The sequence below is a fragment of the Lissotriton helveticus genome, chromosome 1_1, assembly GCF_964261635.1.
Source record: "Lissotriton helveticus chromosome 1_1, aLisHel1.1, whole genome shotgun sequence".
NCBI classification, from domain to species: domain Eukaryota; kingdom Metazoa; phylum Chordata; class Amphibia; order Caudata; family Salamandridae; genus Lissotriton; species Lissotriton helveticus.
This window is the reverse complement of record NC_136057.1, coordinates 1,938,774,929-1,938,797,738: the sequence shown is the minus strand read 5'-3', so window position 1 is coordinate 1,938,797,738 and position 22,810 is coordinate 1,938,774,929. Positions and strand designations below refer to the sequence as shown.

General features: G+C 45.8%; 1 protein-coding gene across 1 annotated transcript in view; it reads left to right on the top strand.

Annotated features, from left to right (window-relative positions):
- CEP350 (centrosomal protein 350) overlaps positions 1 to 22,810 on the top strand; it is a 1,478,431-nt gene that overhangs the window by 401,459 nt on the left and 1,054,162 nt on the right. The window contains exon 13 of the mRNA XM_078643560.1: positions 13,650 to 13,800. Within this exon, the coding sequence (XP_078499686.1) occupies positions 13,650 to 13,800 (151 nt within the window). The remainder of the gene's footprint in view (positions 1 to 13,649; positions 13,801 to 22,810) is intronic.

Sequence of the window (22,810 nt, the reverse complement as noted above, 5' to 3'; positions counted from 1 at the left end):
CTGATCTCCTGCTGCTGGGAGTCCTTCCAGCGAGGGCAGCTTGGACAAAGGGTTTCCTGCCTGGGGACGTGCTAGCACCACCCCAGACAGGATTTTGTGTATTGGGTAGGACAGGGCTGAATAGAATCAGACATGCCTGGGGCACACAAGGTGTCCCTGTGCATAGGCCAGTTCAAACCGGTGCTGGGGCTTTCCAGCCCCAGTCCTGGCGCGAAACTGGACAAAGGAAAGGGGGTGTAACCACCCCCCTTCCTGGTTCCACCCAGAGGAGGGACCTAGTAGGTGATCCGGCCCCCCAGATTCGAATAAGAGTGGGAGCTGTGTCCTGAGACTTCAGATCATCCTGAATCAACTTGAAATACAGAAGAAGACTGGACTTCGACATTCTGCTGCACAGAAGACGGAAGAGAATCTCCCTTGTGGCCAAGGAGTGACCACCCTGTGAACACAGGCACCAACCAGCAACTCGACGTCTGCTTTGCCGCCGCCTCCCGCCGGAGCCCGAGCCCAGAGCCTGACAAGACCCAGACTCCCAGACTTCTCACCGCCCGATCCACAGTCCCTGCAAAGAAGGGACCCGTGGAGGCACCGAGAGACGTGGGACCGGACCTCTTGGAAGACCCCCGAAACGCTGACTGCGCAGCATCAGAGGCACCCTCGACGCTGTGCTTTGGAGTTTGAGAAGCCCCAACCTCGAGCAGCCCTTGCACCGAAGATCAGCCCCCCAGCATCTCCACGATCTGCGTGGGGCCCTTTTGCACTGTGCCACTCGACGCGCCATCCCGTCCACTTGCCACGTGGCTAGCGGCCATCTTGGCGACGAAACCTTCAACTTACACTGCGGGTCTGGTTGCTCCAGAATTGCCCTTGCTCCTGTAAAAAGGAGCACCTGCTCTGACCTTGCTGGTCCGAGTAACAAGCCTTTTTCGATTCCTGCGTGGCTTGCATTAGCCAAGGCCTGTTTGCTCCAATCAAGTTGCCGACACCGCCAACAGCGAGAAGCCTGCGTGGGACAGCTCGTGACCGACTCCTGGACGTCTTCGACCCCTTGTGTCCACGTGGCTGCAGAGAGAAGCTACACCTCGACACCTGTTTGCACCCGACATCGCCTGGTTCCAATCTGGTTCCACGGTAGTCACTGGCTAGTGACTTTGAACATTGTCCCCTCTGCTTTCAGGTCTTCACCTCTTCAGATCCACCCTTGGATCCACCGGAACTCTTCACATCGAGCCGCCTGCAGCATCTTCAGCTCCAAGCACCATCGACCTGCGTGACGAAACCCGACACTACTTCGACCCTGTGCACCCGCTTCCTGTGGGTGAGGTAACTCAGCAACGCCGGTGTTCCCACACTGGTATACACCTCTAGTGTCTGTGTCTAAAGTTTCGTCCTTCTAGGTCACTCGGAAGGTTCCTTAATAACTAACTTTGTAACTTTTACGCACCATTGACATTGCATTGGTAAAGCGTGCACTTTCCGCACTGCACCCGAATCCCGCGGGCCTTTCCCGACTTCTTTACTGCTAGTCCCGAACAGCTCCAGCGATTCCCCAGGCCCTAGGCCTCTTCACTTTCCCCATAGTGGTTCTTATACCACTATTTTACTATATGGTTTAGGTGGCCCCTAGGGCTCATCCATAATTGTGCAACTTTTGTGTATTTAAACTGTGTTTTGTTTTAACGCATTTACTACTGTGCTCATAAAGAGTATCAGGGTTATTTGTAGAAATAAATCTATATATATTTTCAATATGTGTGGTGTCCTTTCATTTGGTATTCAAGGGATTGTGTATGGTAAAACAGCTTGCTTCACATGCCTTTACAGAGTTTAGCCTAAGACTGCTTAGTCCATGCTACCCCTAGGATAGCTTGTCTATAAGGTTGACTTTACAACCTGCACCATAAGGGTTGCTTGGCATGGTACAAGGTGATCACTAGAACTAGTGAGCATCATATACCAGGCCAACTTCTCACATTGGTGAGCAGCGGATTGGGATTTGAGCTTGCTGTTGTTTTACCATTACAATCTTTGAAAATATCATTTGAAAGATCATACAGGTACCTGATAGGTACATTAAAACAAGACTAGATATACTTAAGTTCTACTGAACTTAGTTGTTGTAGAGGATAGGGAGTAGCACACCCTGACTACAACTACTAGATAGGTTTTGTAGGAAAACACAAGTGTAGGTAGATTGCAACACATCCACCACACTAGAGCAATGTCTGGAGCAGAGGGATCCACTGGAACCACCTCTGTTGAGAGTGACCCTCCAAGGGCACCATCCAAATTTGCTATCTTTCCATTTAAGGAACTGAGGCAACTGTGTTCCATGAGAGGAATCAAAACAGGTCATACTCCTACAGCAGGACACCTCAGAGAGCTGTTAGACCAGTCTGAAGCTCTAAAAAGCTCCAAACCAAGCCCCTCAGGGACTGGAGATGGAGGCTCTCCCACTGAAGATGATAACCCTGATGCCCCTGCCCCTGTCATCCAGATAGATGAGGAAGACCAGATCACTGGGAATACTCAGCCTGAGGAAGAGGAAGAGGAGGAGGAGGAGGAAGAAAGTGATTCTGATAATGGTAGAAATAGCCAGGTGTTAGTCAGCAGGCTTAACCAGGCTTACCTGAGCTAATTTGGGACTAAAGGTGGGTCCAACCCATTCAGACCCCCAAATGGACTTAACCAGGAGCATAGGAGGTGGAGGAATCACTCAGGTGAGTCCAATACTTCCCATGTTTCTAGAGGTTCTCATGGCAACTCCAGAGGGGAGTTGACTAGCCCTCAGAGAAGGGAACATTAGGCCAAAATGAGAGAGGCTGAACTTAGGATTCAGAGGCAAGAGTTAGAAGTTGCCCTGGCCAAAGAGAAACTTGCTAGAGCAAGGCAGCCTAGAGAGAGTGGATTAGAATCCACTGGTGGCAGCACTATCCCTAAGGATAAAGACAGGTCCTATGACAATAGAAACCTGAGTAAGATTGTGCCCCCCTACAAAGTTGGGGATGATATCCACAAATGGATGACTGCACTTGAGAGAGCTTGCAAAGTACAGCAGGTCCCTCAGGAGCAGTGGGCAGCAATCTTGTGGCTCTCCTTTGAAGGTAGAGGCCGAGACAGACTCCTCACAGTTAGTGATGGGGATTCTAGAAACTACCTGGTCCTGAAGAGTGCTCTGATTGATGGGTTAGGCTTAACCACTGAACAGTACAGGTTAATGTTCAGAGACACCCAGAAGACACAGACTCAGGACTGGTCTGAATTTGTTGAATGTGCCACTAAGGCTCTGGAGGGCTGGTTGCTGGGAAGTAAGGTTACAGACTATGAAGGAAAAATATAACCAGACTGGTTTCTACTAAGGCACCCCAAAACAACTCTATTCCCCTCTCTTCTGCCCAGGCTGTCTTGAAGCCTCTGCTTATCAGAAAATCTTTCTGCAATATAGCTAACTTCACTTTCTTTCCTTAACCCCTTTGTAAATTCTACTACTCCTGAACATTATCCTTCTATGTTTGATGCCCGAGTACACCACCATATATCAGTACATTCAGAAATCTAAGGAACGATAACCAACACTAGCTTAAATAGTATGTCCACCCAACAATTTTCACTTTCTCATTCTAACCACAGCAAGAAAGAATGACACTGTTTATCTCTACCATATTTCTACCACCTTCTCTCCTAACTCTGTGCTTTAAAACAGCTGTAATCAAAAGTAGCCCATAAACAATGGTAAAACCCTGTAAAAAGCCCTTGTAATCGCCTAAGGAGACCACCGTTAAACTTTGTATTGCACTTACTTGAGTCCCGCTGTCCCGACTGGCCGCTCCCGCTTCGCGGGTGCCGCTGCGCAGTCTGAGACGCCGCTGGGAGAACCTGCTTTGTGTCCTGGAGTGTGCTGGGGCGGAGAGGCTTTGCTGTCATCACAGGTGTGCGGCGCTGCAGGGACTCGCTCTACCAGGAGTCCCTGCCCGACCTCTTCCACCTCGTTGGCGCCCCGCCCCCTGGTCGCCATGGAATTGTAATATAACTGCGCTAGGTGCTCGCTGCGCGAGAGCGCTGGGCGAAGCCCGGGCAAGGGACGGGCCCTCTTAGGCCCTCAGAGGCCTGAGGAGACTGGGCTGGGCCAGATCCCCTGGCCGTTGACTTGCACCTGTGTAAGTAGCGCCAAATAACTATTTCGGGCTATATTGTTATTGCACTGTGATGTCGACTACTGCACACAATCTGGCCACTGGAGCTTCTGACAAAGCAGGGGCTACGACTAACCGAACCTTGGACAATTACTTTACAAAATCTGTTCCTGAGGAACCAAAAGACCTATCCCTAGCTGAACGGCGGGCTGACCGCCGTCGTTCTATTGATCGTATTAAGAATAGAACTTTTTCTGAGCCCATTCCCGTTGTGACTTTGGACAAAGAGTTTTGTGCCTCTATTATGGATACTACATCACCTGCAGACAGTGTGCCCTTATTATTGAGAGAATGTTTAGCTCCTCCCATTGGTTTAACCCAAACCCAAAGAGAAATAGGCTCATCCCCACTTGGTTCCCCTAGTACATCTAACCTATCAAAGACCATGATTTCACCTACACCTCGGCCTGGGAAGGTAGTAAGAGGAAAAAACATGAGGTCTTTACCACAGAAAATCTATGGCCCTCCGCCAACCAAAAAGAGACGTAAGAGGAGGGATCCAACCAAGCCAAAGCTAAGTCACACAGAGTTTGGGAAAAAGTCCAATCCCTTTAGCGATGAGGCCCTGGAGACAACTCTTGCCAAGGAAGTTGTAGGAATAGTGTTAGATCCTCCAATACTTGTACCATCATCTGCACCATTACTTAATGAGTCCAATATTGATCAAGTTCTAATGCACAAAGGGTCCCAACCAGCTTCCTCCGATAATTTATTGGATAGCATAGAACTCATAGTGAGAAGCTATACTCTAGCCATAGCGGGAAGATTAAAAGGAGTGGAATCAAGACTAGCGAACATAGAGGCGACTTTGGCATCACAAGGAAGCCCTATTAGGTCTCTAGGGCAAACAACAGCTCCAATTATTTCCCAAGCCACTATATTGACACACACCCCCTTAATAGATGCAGTTGAAACAACATCCACTACTACTACTTCACAAAATAAACCGAAACTAGCTACTGCAGCCACAACTAATCAGATGTTAATAAACACATTATCCACACGCAAACATTCCACCAACCTCAATATAAACCAGCCAAAAATACCAACGGCAAAATTTACGACAACACTGAACCGAATACCAGACACCCCTGCCAATAATCCAGTAAGGGAAATTACATCTAATGGACCATCAAGATTGGAGGAGGGGGAACCCAGACACTTGAGAGGGGGCCAAGGTAGGAGACCACCTACTGATCTCCCGCCGGAAGCCGCACCTTATGTGGTGGTACTTACCGGGGTACCAGAATTGTCAGGTGGTAAACGAGAAGGTTTAAAAAACAAAATAATGCACTGGCTGGCATTACATAGACCAATAGCCAGCAATATTAATGGCGACATTGTCCATGTACGACGTTTACCATGGCTAGGTGGAAGACCAAAAGATATTGGGGGAGATGTGGTGGTTGTTAATTTCAGGGACAAAAATGCAGTTCAGTATATATTGAATTGGCCATACGGTAATGAGGATAACTGCATTATACCGCGCCCATTGACCTATTTTTATCCTAGATCGATAGTATTTCCTCCCCAATCGGTACACAGAAATGCCCCCTTAGATAATTATTTGTTTAATATGGAGTTTGCCAGAAACCCTGTCCATATGTACCAGCCAGCCCCAGCCCCTACGATATTCGGGTGGAACACAATACCACTCAGAATTAATTCTGATGACCATAGAAGAATGGCTCACCCGATACCATTCACGCCGCTGGAGCTATCCAACAGGTTCGACGTGTTTGGTGGCCTGGATGAGTGTGATTGAAGTTTAATGACCGGGGAGGAAGATAGTGATGATGTCAACACCTTTAGTATTGTTGAAAGTAAGGAGGAAGGAGGGATTAGACTTCCAAGGGCAGGGAATTCCATCATTGCAATAGATAAAGGGGCTAATAGCAGTCAGTCCTCACCTACACTTATGGGAACTAGTGGGTCATCCCTGTTTTCATTTGTTTCATGGAATGTAGCTGGGGTGTGTGCGAAATTATGTGACCCGGATTGGAACATTTACATGAACACTTTTGATATTTGTGTGCTGCAGGAAACATGGGCCACGGACCAGATTTATAGAGTTGGGTACAAAACATATCAATTAGAGGCTGTGCCTTCATTAAGAGGCCCAGCCTCAGGAGGACTTTTAATATGGATTAGTATCTCCATTAACATCGATATAAAAATTCTAAACACTGGTTCCTTAGACATACTTGCCCTGGAAATAACCACAGTAGACAAAAGGGTGATTTACCTCCTAAATGTGTATAATAGACCTCATCCATCTTATAGGGAGTCACCATGCATCGAAAAATTGGAGATGTTTATGGATACTTTAAAACCTGATGCAAGTGTAATTCTATGTGGGGATATGAACTGCAACTTTTAACCGATCATGGGCATAGCTCAATTGTATGAAGATGAGGATGCTGCTTACGGGATACCTGTCCTGGGTGAAAATGGAATGGTTGCTGGCACTACATTAGCCCTACAGATCACAAGGTTACTCACAAGCCATGGTTTGAGAGCATGTAACGGTCGTATGCCATCTGACAGTCCGAAAGCTCCCACCTTTAAAAGGCGAAATCATGAAAGTAAACTGGATTATGTCATTGTTTCCCTTGACCTATGGCAATACATAAATGATTTAAAGGTTAAGGAGAGACTTGACAGTGACCACTATCCATTAGAAACTAGCTTCCTTCCAAGTTTATTAAAGGGGCTGGAAAATAGTGAGGGTGGCCACAGCCAAGCAAATTTAACAACATCAGATAATATTATTCTCACTAATAATCGAAGGGCTGTCAAATGGGCATACATATTGGTTAGAGAGGACCTACTGGCTAATATTTACTGCGCCTTGGCAAACACATTTGAATCATATTGCCCATATAGATGTGATTCTGGAGCATTTATAAAATTACATAATTCCCTTTTTAGCCAACTACTTGACCTTTTTACAAAAAGATCAAAAAAAGGGCTTGGCCCAGCAAATACAAAACCGGTAGGCAAACCTTGGTATAACAAGGAATGTCGTGTCGCTAAAACCATTCTGATTGACGCTCTTAAAAGGAAAGGTCCCATAGAAATTAGAGACAAAAGGAAGTCATACAACAAAACAATGGCAAAAGCTAAATCTACTTGGGACGAGGAACTATGGTCTAATATGTTATTAGTAGCTAAAACTAAGGACCAGAGGCAATTCTGGGAACTAGTGGCCAAGGGGAATAAACGAGAAAAAGGGTCTAGAGAGGTTTTTCTAGACGAGGCCACGTGGGTAAAACATTTCACAATGTTGTACGCAGCTAAAACCACTGAGGAATCCTCTATGGATGAACTCACTTTCACCCAGCTAGAGAAAACATACCCATTGGTAGTTTTTGATTTAGAAGAAACGGAGCTAGCAATAGCCTCAGTAAAGCAAGGGAAGGCCCCTGGACTTGATAAAATTCCAGGGGATCTCTATCTGCATAATGCCGACGTTTGGGCACCCTGTTTGAATCATTTTTTTAATATTATTGCGGCCGGTGACCAAATTCCGGACACATGGGATGGCGCAGAAATTATTACTATTTTTAAAAAGGGGGATCGAGGCGATCCAGCCAACTATCGCCCCATTAGCCTTTTAGATATAACCCAAAAGATATATGCCAGGCATATATTAAATCGAATAAATATGTGGTTGGAGGAAGAATCAGTTTTATCAAAATATCAGGCGGGGTTTAGGAAAAAAACTGGGACCATAGATCAGGTACTAAGGCTATGCTGCTTGTACTGGAAATACGTTATTATTCGTAAGGGTCATTTGTATGTGACCTTCGTAGATCTACGAGCAGCATTTGACTTAATCCCTCGTGACTTACTTTGGAGATCTCTGGAAGGGCAAGGGCTCCCTGGAGAACTGCTGAAATTGGTGAAAGGCTTGCACCAGGAGAACTACGCTAAGGTTAAGTGGGGCCCAAACGGGGAACTCACAGATAAAATCCCCATAAAAAGGGGAGTACGCCAGGGATGCGTATTAGCCCCCACCCTTTTCTCCCTTTTCGTTAATGATATTGCAGCCTATATGGAGAATTGTGATATTGATTCGCCACGATTAGGAGGGGAACGAGTAGCGTCCCTCCTTTTCGCGGACGATACGATCCTTATTTCGCAAACCCCTCGGGGCCTTCAGACCTTACTAGACAGGTTCCAGCAATATTGTACCCTAAAAGGGTAGAAATGAATGTAAAAAAACTAAATATCTGGCACTAAACCCGCATAAAAGTTTTAAAAGGAATCTAACGTTAAACAGCCAAAAACTCGATTATGAACAGAGTTTTACCTATTTGGGGGTTTTACTAGACTCATCAATGGGATGGAGACCACAGTTAGAAAAATCAAAAATAGTGTTCAAACAAAATTGTCTTCCAATATTGAAAAGACACAATAAATGTGCAAACAAGGCAGTTACTCCAGCAATTGAGATTTTCAGGTACAAGGTTCAATCAGCTGCTTTGTATGGGGCATAACTCTGGGGCCCAGTATGTAGGAAGACCTTTGAAACTCAGGAGAATACGTTCATTAGGGGATTGTTAAAAGTACCTAATAACACCCCATTGATAGCATTATTCTTAGATTTAAATATTAAACATACTGACCATCATGTAATGTTGAGACCTCTATTACTATGGGTCAGACTATGGACAACTCCTGAATTGATTGACTATAAAAATGGTGTGAAAGAAGTGCTGGACCTAGATAGTGGTAATAAAATCTTTTGGTTCAAGCACGTAAGAGCTTGGTTAACCAAATTAGGATTAACCCATTTTTGGAGCAACCCAGAGTCCCTAAGTACGGCCGCCAAGAAAATAGTCAAAATGTCTTTTTGGTCTTATGTGAGCCATGAGTCTGTGTACATAAAAGTGCATGGCCCCTTAACCGAAAAATTTCTAATGGCCAAAAACGTGGCTTATTTTGAACCATTTCTCAACGAGATTCAGCCACCATTGGCCAAAACACTATATTTAAAATACAGGTACGGAACTCTGAGAACCAAAGCCACTGAGAAAAGCTGGGGGAAGATAAAAAGTGACCACTGCACACTATGCACAAATAATTCAAGGGAGGACACATTACACATACTGTTCTTTTGTCCCAGCTATGGCATTGCAAGGAAAAATTGGATAGTGCCACTGTGTCATAACATTGGTGCTACCTCTCATAAGGAAGCCGGTAGAATCCTAAACACGGACACTAGCCAAGTAATTGTGTTCGTAATTGGCAAATTTCTTTTGGCTGTAAACTTTATTAGATCAAAAATTTAAACTACAATTTTGAACTGTTTTTTTTTTCTTTTTCTTTTTTTCTCTTTTTCCCTTCTTTTTAGGTGTTAAATTTTTAACAAATCCCTTGCCTGGCTGTTATGAATCCAATTTAATGCTTTTTTAAATTTGTATAGTGTATATTATATTTTTAAATATATTTATTCAAATTTCTGTCGCAATCCCAACCACATTAATGTGTCCAATTACGATGAATAGTATCAATGTTTACTGATTTTGGCACTGTGTACAGTACTCTTTTTATTGTATTCTTTTATGTTGCTAAAGCAACGAAATAAAGATTGACTTGACTTGACTTGACTTGCCAGAAATGTTCCAACATTTCATGCTTACAAAATGCACAAAACAACCTGAAATGGATGTATTCGAAGCCCTTAGGTTATAGAGAGGGAGAGGTTTGTACAACCTAACAATAATCCCACTGAAAGCCAGAATCATTAGAGCGTTCATAAGCCGTACTACACAGGTTTTACACAACAGTAAGAACAAAAATAATAATGCCAACACCTATGCCAACAGAGATTGCATTATTGGCACTGGTCATCCTTGAAGGTCAGTGGTGGGCATCGACTATTTAGTATGTCAGGATTACTGTCTGCAACGTACTGGCATTGGTTTATCTACTTAATTTCCACCTTTACATATTTTGGGTTTCAAGGGGTGAAGGAGTATTGCCTTTTCAGAACACGTGGAAGAGTAACAAAAATATAACCAGACTGGTTTCTACTAAGGCACCCCAAAACTACTCTATTCCCCTCTCTCCTGCCCAGGCTGTCTTGAAGCCTCTGCTTATCAGTGTAGGAGAGTAGGGTCTGCTATCCTATGGTCACCCCAAATTTTTGCTTTTTGCTTCACTGGTTTGACTTAATGTGGCTGTGGGCCTGCTAATCAGACCCACAGCCTGCTGTTCTCTCTCTAAATTGTTACCCATGTACTTTAGGTGCATAACGACATTGGAACTGGTTCACCTTATTGGCCCCTGTAACAGTGTACCCAGGTACCCAGGGCATAGGTGCTTCCAAGGCCTACCAGGGGCTGCAGCATGTATTGTGCCACCCCTGGCCTGGCCTCCATATTTGACACAACTGGCTGATCACTCAGCTGGGGTAAGTCGGTGTAAACACCCCTTACTTAGGTGTAGTATGCCTATACCTAACCTAAAATGGACACACATGTCCCTATCAGCCACTCCTATGGAAGGCCTCATCAATCCTGGAGGCAGAGTGCTTGGGAATATGTGAGATAGTGCTCTGGCATGAGCTGAGCCTGTCTGCAGCTTTCGGAACCATGTCCTTTAGCTGTTTCATGATACTGCCATACCATATACTCTTAAGTGCATTATGAACCTCGCGGTTAAATGCTGTCTTTGGTTTGGCTTTATCAAAACATGTCGAGTAAGGTGTCATACGAATTGGAATACTACCCCCTCGCCAGTTCTGGCGACGGGGGTAGCATTCCACCCTTCTAGAGGGACACGACATGTACCTAGCCTGAACCCCGGTTAAAGTTAAACAGAGCCTCAGCATCACAAAATGGATGCTGCCACCACAGACACAAGTCTGATCTCCTGCTGCTGGGAGTCCTTCCAGCGAGGGCAGCTTGGACAAAGGGTTTCCTGCCTGGGGACGTGCTAGCACCACCCCAGACAGGATTTTGTGTATTGGGTAGGACAGGGCTGAATAGAATCAGACATGCCTGGGGCACACAAGGTGTCCCTGTGCATAGGCCAGTTCAAACCGGTGCTGGGGCTTTCCAGCCCCAGTCCTGGCGCGAAACTGGACAAAGGAAAGGGGGTGTAACCACCCCCCTTCCTGGTTCCACCCAGAGGAGGGACCTAGTAGGTGATCCGGCCCCCCAGATTCGAATAAGAGTGGGAGCTGTGTCCTGAGACTTCAGATCATCCTGAATCAACTTGAAATACAGAAGAAGACTGGACTTCGACATTCTGCTGCACAGAAGACGGAAGAGAATCTCCCTTGTGGCCAAGGAGTGACCACCCTGTGAACACAGGCACCAACCAGCAACTCGACGTCTGCTTTGCCGCCGCCTCCCGCCGGAGCCCGAGCCCAGAGCCTGACAAGACCCAGACTCCCAGACTTCTCACCGCCCGATCCACAGTCCCTGCAAAGAAGGGACCCGTGGAGGCACCGAGAGACGTGGGACCGGACCTCTTGGAAGACCCCCGAAACGCTGACTGCGCAGCATCAGAGGCACCCTCGACGCTGTGCTTTGGAGTTTGAGAAGCCCCAACCTCGAGCAGCCCTTGCACCGAAGATCAGCCCCCCAGCATCTCCACGATCTGCGTGGGGCCCTTTTGCACTGTGCCACTCGACGCGCCATCCCGTCCACTTGCCACGTGGCTAGCGGCCATCTTGGCGACGAAACCTTCAACTTACACTGCGGGTCTGGTTGCTCCAGAATTGCCCTTGCTCCTGTAAAAAGGAGCACCTGCTCTGACCTTGCTGGTCCGAGTAACAAGCCTTTTTCGATTCCTGCGTGGCTTGCATTAGCCAAGGCCTGTTTGCTCCAATCAAGTTGCCGACACCGCCAACAGCGAGAAGCCTGCGTGGGACAGCTCGTGACCGACTCCTGGACGTCTTCGACCCCTTGTGTCCACGTGGCTGCAGAGAGAAGCTACACCTCGACACCTGTTTGCACCCGACATCGCCTGGTTCCAATCTGGTTCCACGGTAGTCACTGGCTAGTGACTTTGAACATTGTCCCCTCTGCTTTCAGGTCTTCACCTCTTCAGATCCACCCTTGGATCCACCGGAACTCTTCACATCGAGCCGCCTGCAGCATCTTCAGCTCCAAGCACCATCGACCTGCGTGACGAAACCCGACACTACTTCGACCCTGTGCACCCGCTTCCTGTGGGTGAGGTAACTCAGCAACGCCGGTGTTCCCACACTGGTATACACCTCTAGTGTCTGTGTCTAAAGTTTCGTCCTTCTAGGTCACTCGGAAGGTTCCTTAATAACTAACTTTGTAACTTTTACGCACCATTGACATTGCATTGGTAAAGCGTGCACTTTCCGCACTGCACCCGAATCCCGCGGGCCTTTCCCGACTTCTTTACTGCTAGTCCCGAACAGCTCCAGCGATTCCCCAGGCCCTAGGCCTCTTCACTTTCCCCATAGTGGTTCTTATACCACTATTTTACTATATGGTTTAGGTGGCCCCTAGGGCTCATCCATAATTGTGCAACTTTTGTGTATTTAAACTGTGTTTTGTTTTAACGCATTTACTACTGTGCTCATAAAGAGTATCAGGGTTATTTGTAGAAATAAATCTATATATATTTTCAATATGTGTGGTGTCCTTTCATTTGGTATTCAAGGGATTGTGTATGGTAAAACAGCTTGCTTCACATGCCTTTACAGAGTTTAGCCTAAGACTGCTTAGTCCATGCTACCCCTAGGATAGCTTGTCTATAAGGTTGACTTTACAACCTGCACCATAAGGGTTGCTTGGCATGGTACAAGGTGATCACTAGAACTAGTGAGCATCATATACCAGGCCAACTTCTCACAATTAGAAAATCTTTCTGCAATATAGCTAACGTCACTTTCTTTCCTTAACCCCTTTGTAAATTCTACTACTCCTGAACATTATCCTTCTATGTTTGATGCCCGAGTACACCACCATATATCAGTACATTCAGAAATCTAAGGAACGATAACCAACACTAGCTTAAATAGTATGTCCACCCAACAATTTTCACTTTCTCATTCTAACCACAGCAAGAAAGAATGACACTGTTTATCTCTACCATATTTCTACCACCTTCTCTCCTAACTCTGTGCTTTAAAACAGCTGTAATCAAAAGTAGCCCATAAACAATGGTAAAACCCTGTAAGAAAACTCTAGGATCCATCAGATCAGTTGCCTTTTTTAAAGTGCCCTTTCTCCCATTGAGAAGATACTCTGTGCCTATTTAGTTGTGTGAACTCATTACAGTAACTAAGAAAATGCTAATCTAGTGCCTGCAAATCCATATGTAAAGTTTTACCCATAGCTTCACAGAAGCCTGAGGAGTGATTTTTTTGAGCTTGTCAGCTTTCTTCTTTATTACCTTTTTTCCTTCTGTTAGGCGTGCCTTTGTGTCAGACATGTCTGACCTCTAATCTGTTTTTTGCAGCATTGGAAGCCCAGTCAGAGGCCAGTTCGCCAGTGCTCCAGCCTTTGCTTCCTTCTACAAGCCTTCAGGACAGTGTGTCTTATGATGATGACTTTGCCTCTTCACAGCAGAGTGGAAGTATGACTGATAGGCAGTTCCCTGCAGAGCCCAGGTACTGTAGTAGGTTGTAGTGAAAAGCATGTCTTTAATGTACAGGTCTAAGAAGGTGATGAATATTGGATTAGAGGTAAAGGCAAGCAGCTTTTACTTAAAAAACAAAGAACTTTGGGAAAAGGAACAAAAGCTGAACTCTGGCTTGGCAAAAATGATCTGTAATTTCACAAATGACGTTCTCCCCCAGAGGATCTTCATTGTTAGCCATAAACAGTGAATTGTCCTGCCCCCGCTCGTAGCACTTTTTGCAGAAGTATATATGATTTTTTTTGAAAAGCCAATGTTTTAAAAACAAGAAGCCTGATGTATGAATTTTCCATTTGCAAAAAGTGGCCACAAATTGTGCACCAACTTTTTGCAAATGGAAATGAATTTTGCAACCAACATGTGCTAATACGTCTGTTCACAAAATTTGGAATCGTAGGGGGTTGCAATTTGACATGCCTCATTAATATGCATGAGGCAGGTTGAAAATTGCAACCCACTATAATTGGTCAGAGTCACAGGCATAGTGGCCTGCTGGGAACAGTGATGTCTGTGATTTCTTTTAAATAAATCCATCTTTTTTTTTAAATGCAGCTCTATTTCCTAAAAGATAAACGGGACCATTACAATAAATATAAATACATACCTTAAGGAATCAGTACTTAGAAGAGACGCACTCCTTCCGAATAGCAATTCCTTACTGTTTACTTAACCCATTTAATGATTCATAAAACTTTCGGAATCATTAAATGGGGTTAGTACATTTCAAAAAGTGATTTAGCAGCCACAAACCCTCAGATCTACTAAATCTAAGGTTTTCCTACTTTGTACATCACACCTAAATTATTTTAACAGTTCTAAAGAGCCTCCAAATAAAGGCTCCGAACCTGTGGACGACAAAGAAGCCAGATGCCTGGACACACCACTACAGCCATCGCCTGCGGCCCTAGTCCAAGTGGACCACTGGTCCCAGCGAAGTCCCCCAGTGCTCCAAAGTCTTGAGTTCACTGTGGTTTGACCCCTCCAGGACTCCCCGACATATCGCCTGCAGCCTCTGCACGGAGACCCCCAGCAACCGCGAATGGCCCAGTAAGGTGAAATCCGACCTCAAAATGCACCCCTGCATCCAGCAGCTTTGTGCCCTGGAGAAGAAGACCTGAGGTGCTCCTAGGTCCTCGAACCCTCCAACTTACCTGCCCAGCTGTTGGTTCCTCCCAGAAGACTTCCTGTACCGAACCTGCAGCCAAAATCTAAAACCGGCAACTCCCATTGAAAACAACAGGGTACCTGATGCCAAATCAACACTCTGCACCCGGCCACCTCTATGCCGCTGTGGGTGCACCTTGTGTGCTAACTTGATCCCCCTTTGCTCTGAGCTTAATCCTAGGAGCTTTGCTCACCCAACCCTGTGGCTTGCCCGAGAGCAGCCACCAACTGATGGCCCCTAAGCCCCATAGGCTAACTTTGGGCATCAGCACTCTGCACCCAGCCGCCCTAGTGCCGCTGCGGGTGCTTTTTGAGTGTATCCTTGACTCTGGGGGAAGGCTTGTTCTAACCCCAGACACAACCCACTAGAAAGATTGCTTACCTGCAAACCTAAGCAATTGTGTTTTAATGCCAAACAGTTTTACTCCCCTTCATCTAGGAAATGTCCCAGTGTGATATTTAGGCACATTACACTAAGTAGAAAAAGTAATCCAAAAAGTACTCTAAAGAGTAATCTGAAAAGTAATTACAAACTCCTAATGTCTTGAAATATTTTACAAACCTGTAACAAAGTAAATTTCATTCAGCACGCTGGTTTTGATCAGACTTTCCTGAAAAGTACAATTCCACTTACCTGTGCCAAGTCCTGTTTGGTTCTAAAAATAAAATACAACTCAAGAAATGTTTTTGATACAAACAATTGGTTTGAGTTCAGTCTTGAGTGTGACATAATTTCTTGCTTGAGTGAGTACAATAAATGGGGGTGCCACATTGCCATAGGGTGCCGCATCGCCATAGGAGTTAGGAGAGCCTTTTCTGTTGCCGCCTGTACCCTGAGGACGCCTTGGGAGGAAAGGAGAACTTGCTCACTGCCACTTCTCGCCTCACCCGCGAACGCATCGCCTCTGGAGTCAGGAGAGTCTGCTTACCTGGGTTTTTGTTGTTGCCTGTGTCCTGGGGGTGCTTTGGAAAGGAAGGAGATCTTGCGCTGAACGCTAGCAGGGACTCGAAGTACCAGGAGTCCCTGCTTGATTGACAACACCTGGTCCCGCGTTCGGCTGCCAGCCCCGCCCACAGGCTACCACACGTGGTATATAATAGGCTCAGGCACCCGCTGCGCGGGAGCGTCCCGGGAGAAGCCCGGGACAAGGGCGGGGCCGTCACAGGCCGGAGTTGGCCGGGCTGGGCCACCCCTCTAACGTGTCCCATATTTGCAGGTGACCGGGACTGATAACATTGATTGTTGTACCATATTTGTGTGTACTGGTGTTTGCCCTGCCCCAATTGAGTACGTTTTTAACTGACGAATATGGCCCATCTATTTGGGAAGGGGAGGAAGACCGCGCCAAACACAATAGGGGGCAGCGTTACAGGGACACTAGACAACTTCATTACCAGAGCAGCAGTTGTGTTAGAGCGCGAAATAGCCCTCACAGAGAAGCGGCTATCTCTGGAACTTTTGGGCTCAAAGCGGTCTTCTTTTAGCAATATTAAGAATGCCGTAACGCCGGAACAACCAGACACCCAGAGAACCAGTGGGACTAGCCCGAGAAATTCAAGTAAAGGACTAGATGGGTGTAACACCATCACCTCCCTGAACACCTCACGAGGCAGCAGCTCATCACCCGAAGAAAATCGGCCCATTGTAATAACCACTAGGAAGGCCCAGGTTGTCGATATCCTGAAAACAACAGCTTCATGCCCTAAACAAACGGGGAAAAGAAAAAGGGGTGGGGGTCGACAAATGGGTACGATCAAAGTACCCAAGAGGATAAACAAAACGGTAAAATTATTTCCCCCCAAAGATATTATACCAGCTAATGCACCTATTATCCCAACGAATGTATTGCCAAAAACCACATCTAACGCTACATCTCAGACTTTCATATGAGTCACACCAGTATCTAGTGATGTCGTAGGTATTATAGCACAAGTGGAACAGTTGTTAAAGTCATTTATGCTCCCACTCATAGAGAGACTGAAGATAATAAACGAGAATATGGGAAAGCTACAACAGGCTACTTCAGAAAACACTCATATGCTGGAAAGCCTATCAGTCAGCTTCCAAACGGGGGGCCCTTATATATACCCCAGAAAACAGATTATAAACCCATTATCAATGTCTTGTCCAACCCCAATCATCGCAGTTGATGAGCAAAGGAATACAACTAATAAGGAGTGTGGGACTGAGGAAGGAAGAATCAATACACTGGGGGACACAGGTAAAATATTTGCTGTAGGGGATAACAGCAAGCACCGTAAACATAACACTCCATCATTAATACAGGCTGAGGGAAAAAGAAACACAGATAGATCAACTAGAAATGTGGACAACCTCCCTGTCATCGACCTACCCCTGCAATCAACCGCGCTGGTGTTAGTACTGGGTAACGTACCACCCCTCCCCGAGGGAACTAAAGAGGAATACAGCCAACTGAAAAACAAGGTTACACACTGGCTGTCTTGTAACACCATAGAGGGACACACGGTAGGGCATAATGTCATCATGACCCGACGTGTGTCGTGGTTAGGCAGTTCGAGAAAATCCAGAAATGGCGACTGCATTGTGATAAATTTTAATAGCCCAGTACCAGTAGAAAGGATACTTAGAGAAGTGGAGCAAGGAGGGGAGTTTAGGGGTCAGGGTATAGAGATACTGCCCTTAGGTTTCTTCTATAGGACAGTGACCCGAGTCCGACCAGATACCCGGAATGGGGGATACTGTGACAGGACACCCCATTACAGAGGACAACAGGGAACGGGCCCATTATCGTTGAGGCCATTAAGGGAACCCATTCGGGGTGGATATGGGTTTCCCCCGCCTTTTGAGGGACCAAACAGATACGCCGTTCTTTCCGGTCTCAACGACTGTGACTGACTGCGTGGGAAACACGTAACCCCCTAACCTCTCAAAACGTTACACTTCACCCAAAACCAGGCTCCCCTTAGTAGACAGCCCAGTGTTTGAGCCTGTATCTGTGGTGGCTAAATTAGACAACTCTGCTTCTATCCTAGCTGATGGGCCTCGGGAAGAAAACCCTTCTGAAATAATATTGTCCGACCTTCTATGGGAGGTCACCTTGGGTACTAAGGAGAATCATCAAGATCACAACGTACTCTCATGGAATATCGCGGGGTTGGCAGGAAAGGTTACAGACCTCATATGGGTGCAGTTTGTCAGCAAATATTTGTCAATTTGTCTCCAAGAGACGTGGCTTGTCAACTGCAATATTGCGCTGGAGGGGTATAGAGCCTTCTTTGTCCCAGCGACCAGCGCAACCAGCGGTAGAGCCATGGGAGGTTTGGCAGTTTTTGCATTGTTGGCTCTAAGATGTAGTATCAGGGCTATTCCTTTAGCTAATAGAAACATACAGGCCATCTCCTTGGGCCAAAAAGATAGCACCTTCCACATGATACATTTTTATAATGCTGTCCACAAAGAAGAGGGTTGTGGGATCGCTGAGTTGAATAATTATGTTAAACAGGGCTGTGGTTCTCATACGAAGAATCTGCTCATCGTAGGAGATTTCAACGTCCACCCATGTGGCGACCCTAAGTCTAATGCCATGGGGACACTGGGTTGCCCATTGATATCGGGACTCCACTTTGAGCACACCAAACAGGGTAACGCCCTTAATGACATGCTCGATGAGCAAGACTTATCCTCTGCGCTGAGTTTTCCCCCACCACTTAGCAAACAAAGGGAACAACGTTTAAAGGCAGAGGCTATGGGTCCTTTATAGATCATAACTTACTATCCAGAACCATCCTACCTCTTCTTCAGGGCTTTTCCATAATCCCAAGCGCACACAGCGTTCATAATCCTGTCTGTGTGACCATAGGAGGGAGTATCGTGAAGAAAAAGGGCAAAGCACAAGGTAGTAATATATTACAACCAACTGATGGAGGGCGGCGGATTAAATGGAGCCAAGTAATCCCGTCCCTCTTTCATGATGCACTTAAGGTCGCCTGTGAAGCAGAATTTTCCGGTTGCCTTCATGATGAATCTTCGGCCACAGGAATTCTAAAATCCTTTGAAGGGATTGCATTTAAAGTAGGAGGTATGTTACTTGCCCAAGGGAGAACTAGTATGTCCAATGAACCCAAATGGTTCTGTCGCCTATGCTCAAAAGCTGCAAGAGAAGTCAAGGCAGGTTTGAAAACAACACCTAGGGATAGATCCCTGATTAGCACCCTTCGGAAAAACTATAAAAATGTCCTTGCCAAACGTAAGGTGGAAATGAAAGAAACACTATGGAGGGAGCTCTTAGATCCCGTGACTATCCAGTAGCTCTAGATTTTGGAGTACCATTAACCGATCACCTTTTTTAGCGGAAGGGGTCAAAGAAGTGGGCTCCAACATCACAGAGGATGAATGGGTGTCCCACTTTGTTAACATATTTAAAAACATGTCTACCCCGTTAGACTTACCTGATAAGATCCCAGGCAAGGAAGTAGTGGTGTTTTCTGTGAATGAAATAGAGGAGGGCATTAATAACCTTACAAATAAAAAGGCCCAGGCCCGGATGGTATCCCCCCCGGATCTTTTTAAATCAAACCCCTCTTTCTGGGCTCAGATCCTGACCGCAGTGGGTAATGCTGCGGCCAAGGAAGGATGCCCAGCATCCTGGGGAGTCTCAACAATCGTACCAGTTTACAAAAAGGGGGACCGTAACTGTACCATGAACTACAGGCCAATCTCCCTGATTGACTCCGTAATAAAGGTCATAGGGGGAGTCATTTTAAAGAGGTTGAGCACCTGGGCGGAGGAGAATAAGATCATCTCGGATATCCAGTATGGGTTCCGCCCAGGTCACTCGACCATGGCTCAGTGCCTAAATCTCTACTTGATCTTAAGAAAGTACACCATCGCTCGTCCCTGGACCATCTACATGGCCTTCATGGATCTTTCATCCGCTTTTGATTGCGTCAACCGGGGAAAGTTGTGGCAGTCCATGGAGGCCATGGGAGTGGAGCGAAATTTGGTGGACTTTTTGAGGGATCGCCATAGAGATACTAGGGCTAACATCAGATATACCATAGACCTTAAGGTATCCAGGAATTTAGATATCGAAAGGGGGGTTAGGCAGGGGTGCATATTAGCCCCCTTCCTTTTTAACCTTAATATTAACGATCTAGAAGGATCATTGCTAGATACAGGGGCCGATTATCCATATGTGGGATGGCGAGGACTGCCCATCCTGTTATATGCGGACGACGCAGTCCTCCTGGCCGGCACCCCAAAAGGGCTACAAACCCTACTTGATGCCTTCCATGGATTTATGGCTAAGCGAGATCTGTCCATAAATAACACCAAATCTTATGTGATGCAGGTAGGGCTGCATCTCAAATGACAGTACCCTTTTGTGGTGAACGGAGTCAGAGTGCCAAATTGCATAACTTTTTCCTATCTGGGTATCCTACTAGATCATCGGCTCAACTGGGTCGCACTCTTAAACAAAAAAAGGGGTGAGGTCAACAGGGCAAATGCAGCGTTATTTGGATTTGCCGCCAAAATGGGTAACCGACCTGTGGCAGCTATGCTAAAAATCTACCGAGCCAAATGCTTATCTATAGCCAGCTATGGGAGTGACCTATGGGGATACTCTGGCCTCGACGGTCTTCAGGTGACAGAAAATTTTTTTTTAAAACAACTATTGAGCGTCCCAAAGGGGACAGCGAATCTGTCAGTACATGAAGAAACCGGTATGCCTTTTATAAGTGACACCCTGGCCTTGCGTCCCCTTACTTTTTGGCTACAATGTTGGCTCAACAAGCATCTCGGTCTTACACATAACCTTTTAAAAGAGATTTTGAGCTTAGACCACATGATCAACATCCCATGGATCAAACATTTAAAAACTTGTTTTAGTGAGATGGGACGTTTGGACGTGTTTTTAAAACCTGAAGGTATCACCAGAAAGGATGTAGCACTCGTAAAATACTCCTTCACCCTAATTAAAACATTGGAAAGAGAAGAGAAAGAACTGCTGAAGCCTAGTGTGCGGTTACATTTGATGCTTAAAACGTCCCTAGACATGGAACCATATTTATCATGGCCGTTACCAGCATACGAGCGATTTTTACTAATCAGGTTTAGACTAAATTTCTTTCATATTTTATTAGCAGTACCAAGGGGAAGTTACAAAGGGAAAGTGTTAGCACCCTGTGGCTGCGACAATAAGACTCCTCAGGATCTGCTTCACTTTATGTTCTTTTGTAAATATTATGAAATGCCCAGGACTTTTTATCTAATACCTATCTTAAAAAAGTTAAATTTTGAGCAAGTACGTCCCGCCCTCTTCTACTTGCAATTATTAAAACTTGACTGTATCCCTTTTGTGGCCGGATTTCTGAAATGTGCAATGAAATATAGAAAATGTCTGGATTTTTAAATGGATATAGTGTTTTTATGGCTTTTTTCTTTTTTCATTATTATTAAATGGCCATTTAAGATGCCCTCCTCATTATGTTAATGTCGAAGTCAAATCACCACTACTGTTTTTAACCAGGGTAACGTGTACACTGCGTTTTTATCTTGTGATTGTACTGTATTTTGTAATTTGTAACTTTTATGGTTTATTATAAAGCAAACCGAATAAAGTACTTTGAACTTGAGTACAATAAATGCTTAACACCTACCCTCTGTTAAGGCTGTACTGTGCGCCCACACAACCACAAATGTAGCGCAAGGTATTATCTACTTTTACTGCTGTACGCCTTTGCGGGATCCGCTGGACTCTGTACACACTATACCTTACTTTGGTATAGTATATACAGAGCCAGCTTCCTACAGCGCAGTGCTCTGAGATGGGTGGTCGTCAACTTGCAAATTACCTTATATAGCCAGGTGATAAGATGATGAACGGCATCCATAGCTAGGATGGTCTGTCATACTGAATGCACGGCGGGTTCCCACTCAGAGAGGTCCTAAAAGGTGTGATTAGTGTGACTGAGCTGTCTGTGCAGAAGGAACTGTCCTGGTGGGAGGTCATGCTCCTTGGCCAGCTGGTCGAAGGTGAGATGGCATTCGGCAAAGAGGTCACTCGCCGTAAGTACAGAGTGGTCTGTCCAGACCCTCAGGTCTCTAGCAATATAAAACCCAGAGTCGCGGGGAAACCAACTAGAGGTAAATTTGGGGCATATAATGGGGTGGTGTATCCTGGCCATGCATGTCTTTGCTCTTGCCATCTGCAAGGACCGGGGGATGTGGGCATGACTTTTTGAAGGAGAAAGCCCCAGTTCTCTTCCAGGGGATACTCATCAATAGTCATAAGCACTGAATAGTTCCACCCACGTGCGGAATCCCGGAGCAATAGCCAATAATATGCATATATCTACATATATACACATATAAATACCCATATATATAGATAATATGCATATACATATACATATGCAGCCTGAAAAACACCATATTAGGCTCCAAAACTGCCATTATTGCATGTAAAACTTTTACATTTGACCAAATAAAGACATATAAGTCACCATATATGATATATGTAAAGAAGAAAACTGCCCTGAGTTTCTTTGAAACACACAACCTTTATTTTCAAAGGTAAAAACAGGCAGGATCATAGAGGCAGGTTTAGCCTAGTCGAGCGACAGATCGTCATCCAAGGTACCTCTGTGCTCAGAGTCGGCGCCAAAATCGCCGTCGAGACGTCCGTCGACGTCAAAGCATCCTTCGCTGTCGAAACATCCCTCGCTGTCGAAACAAGGTGAGAAGAGACAGAGGATGAGGTCGTCATCCACACGTAGGCGGTCAAAGTCTGGCTTGCCTACGACGTCAAGAGGTCGGGACTCGACGTCGTCCC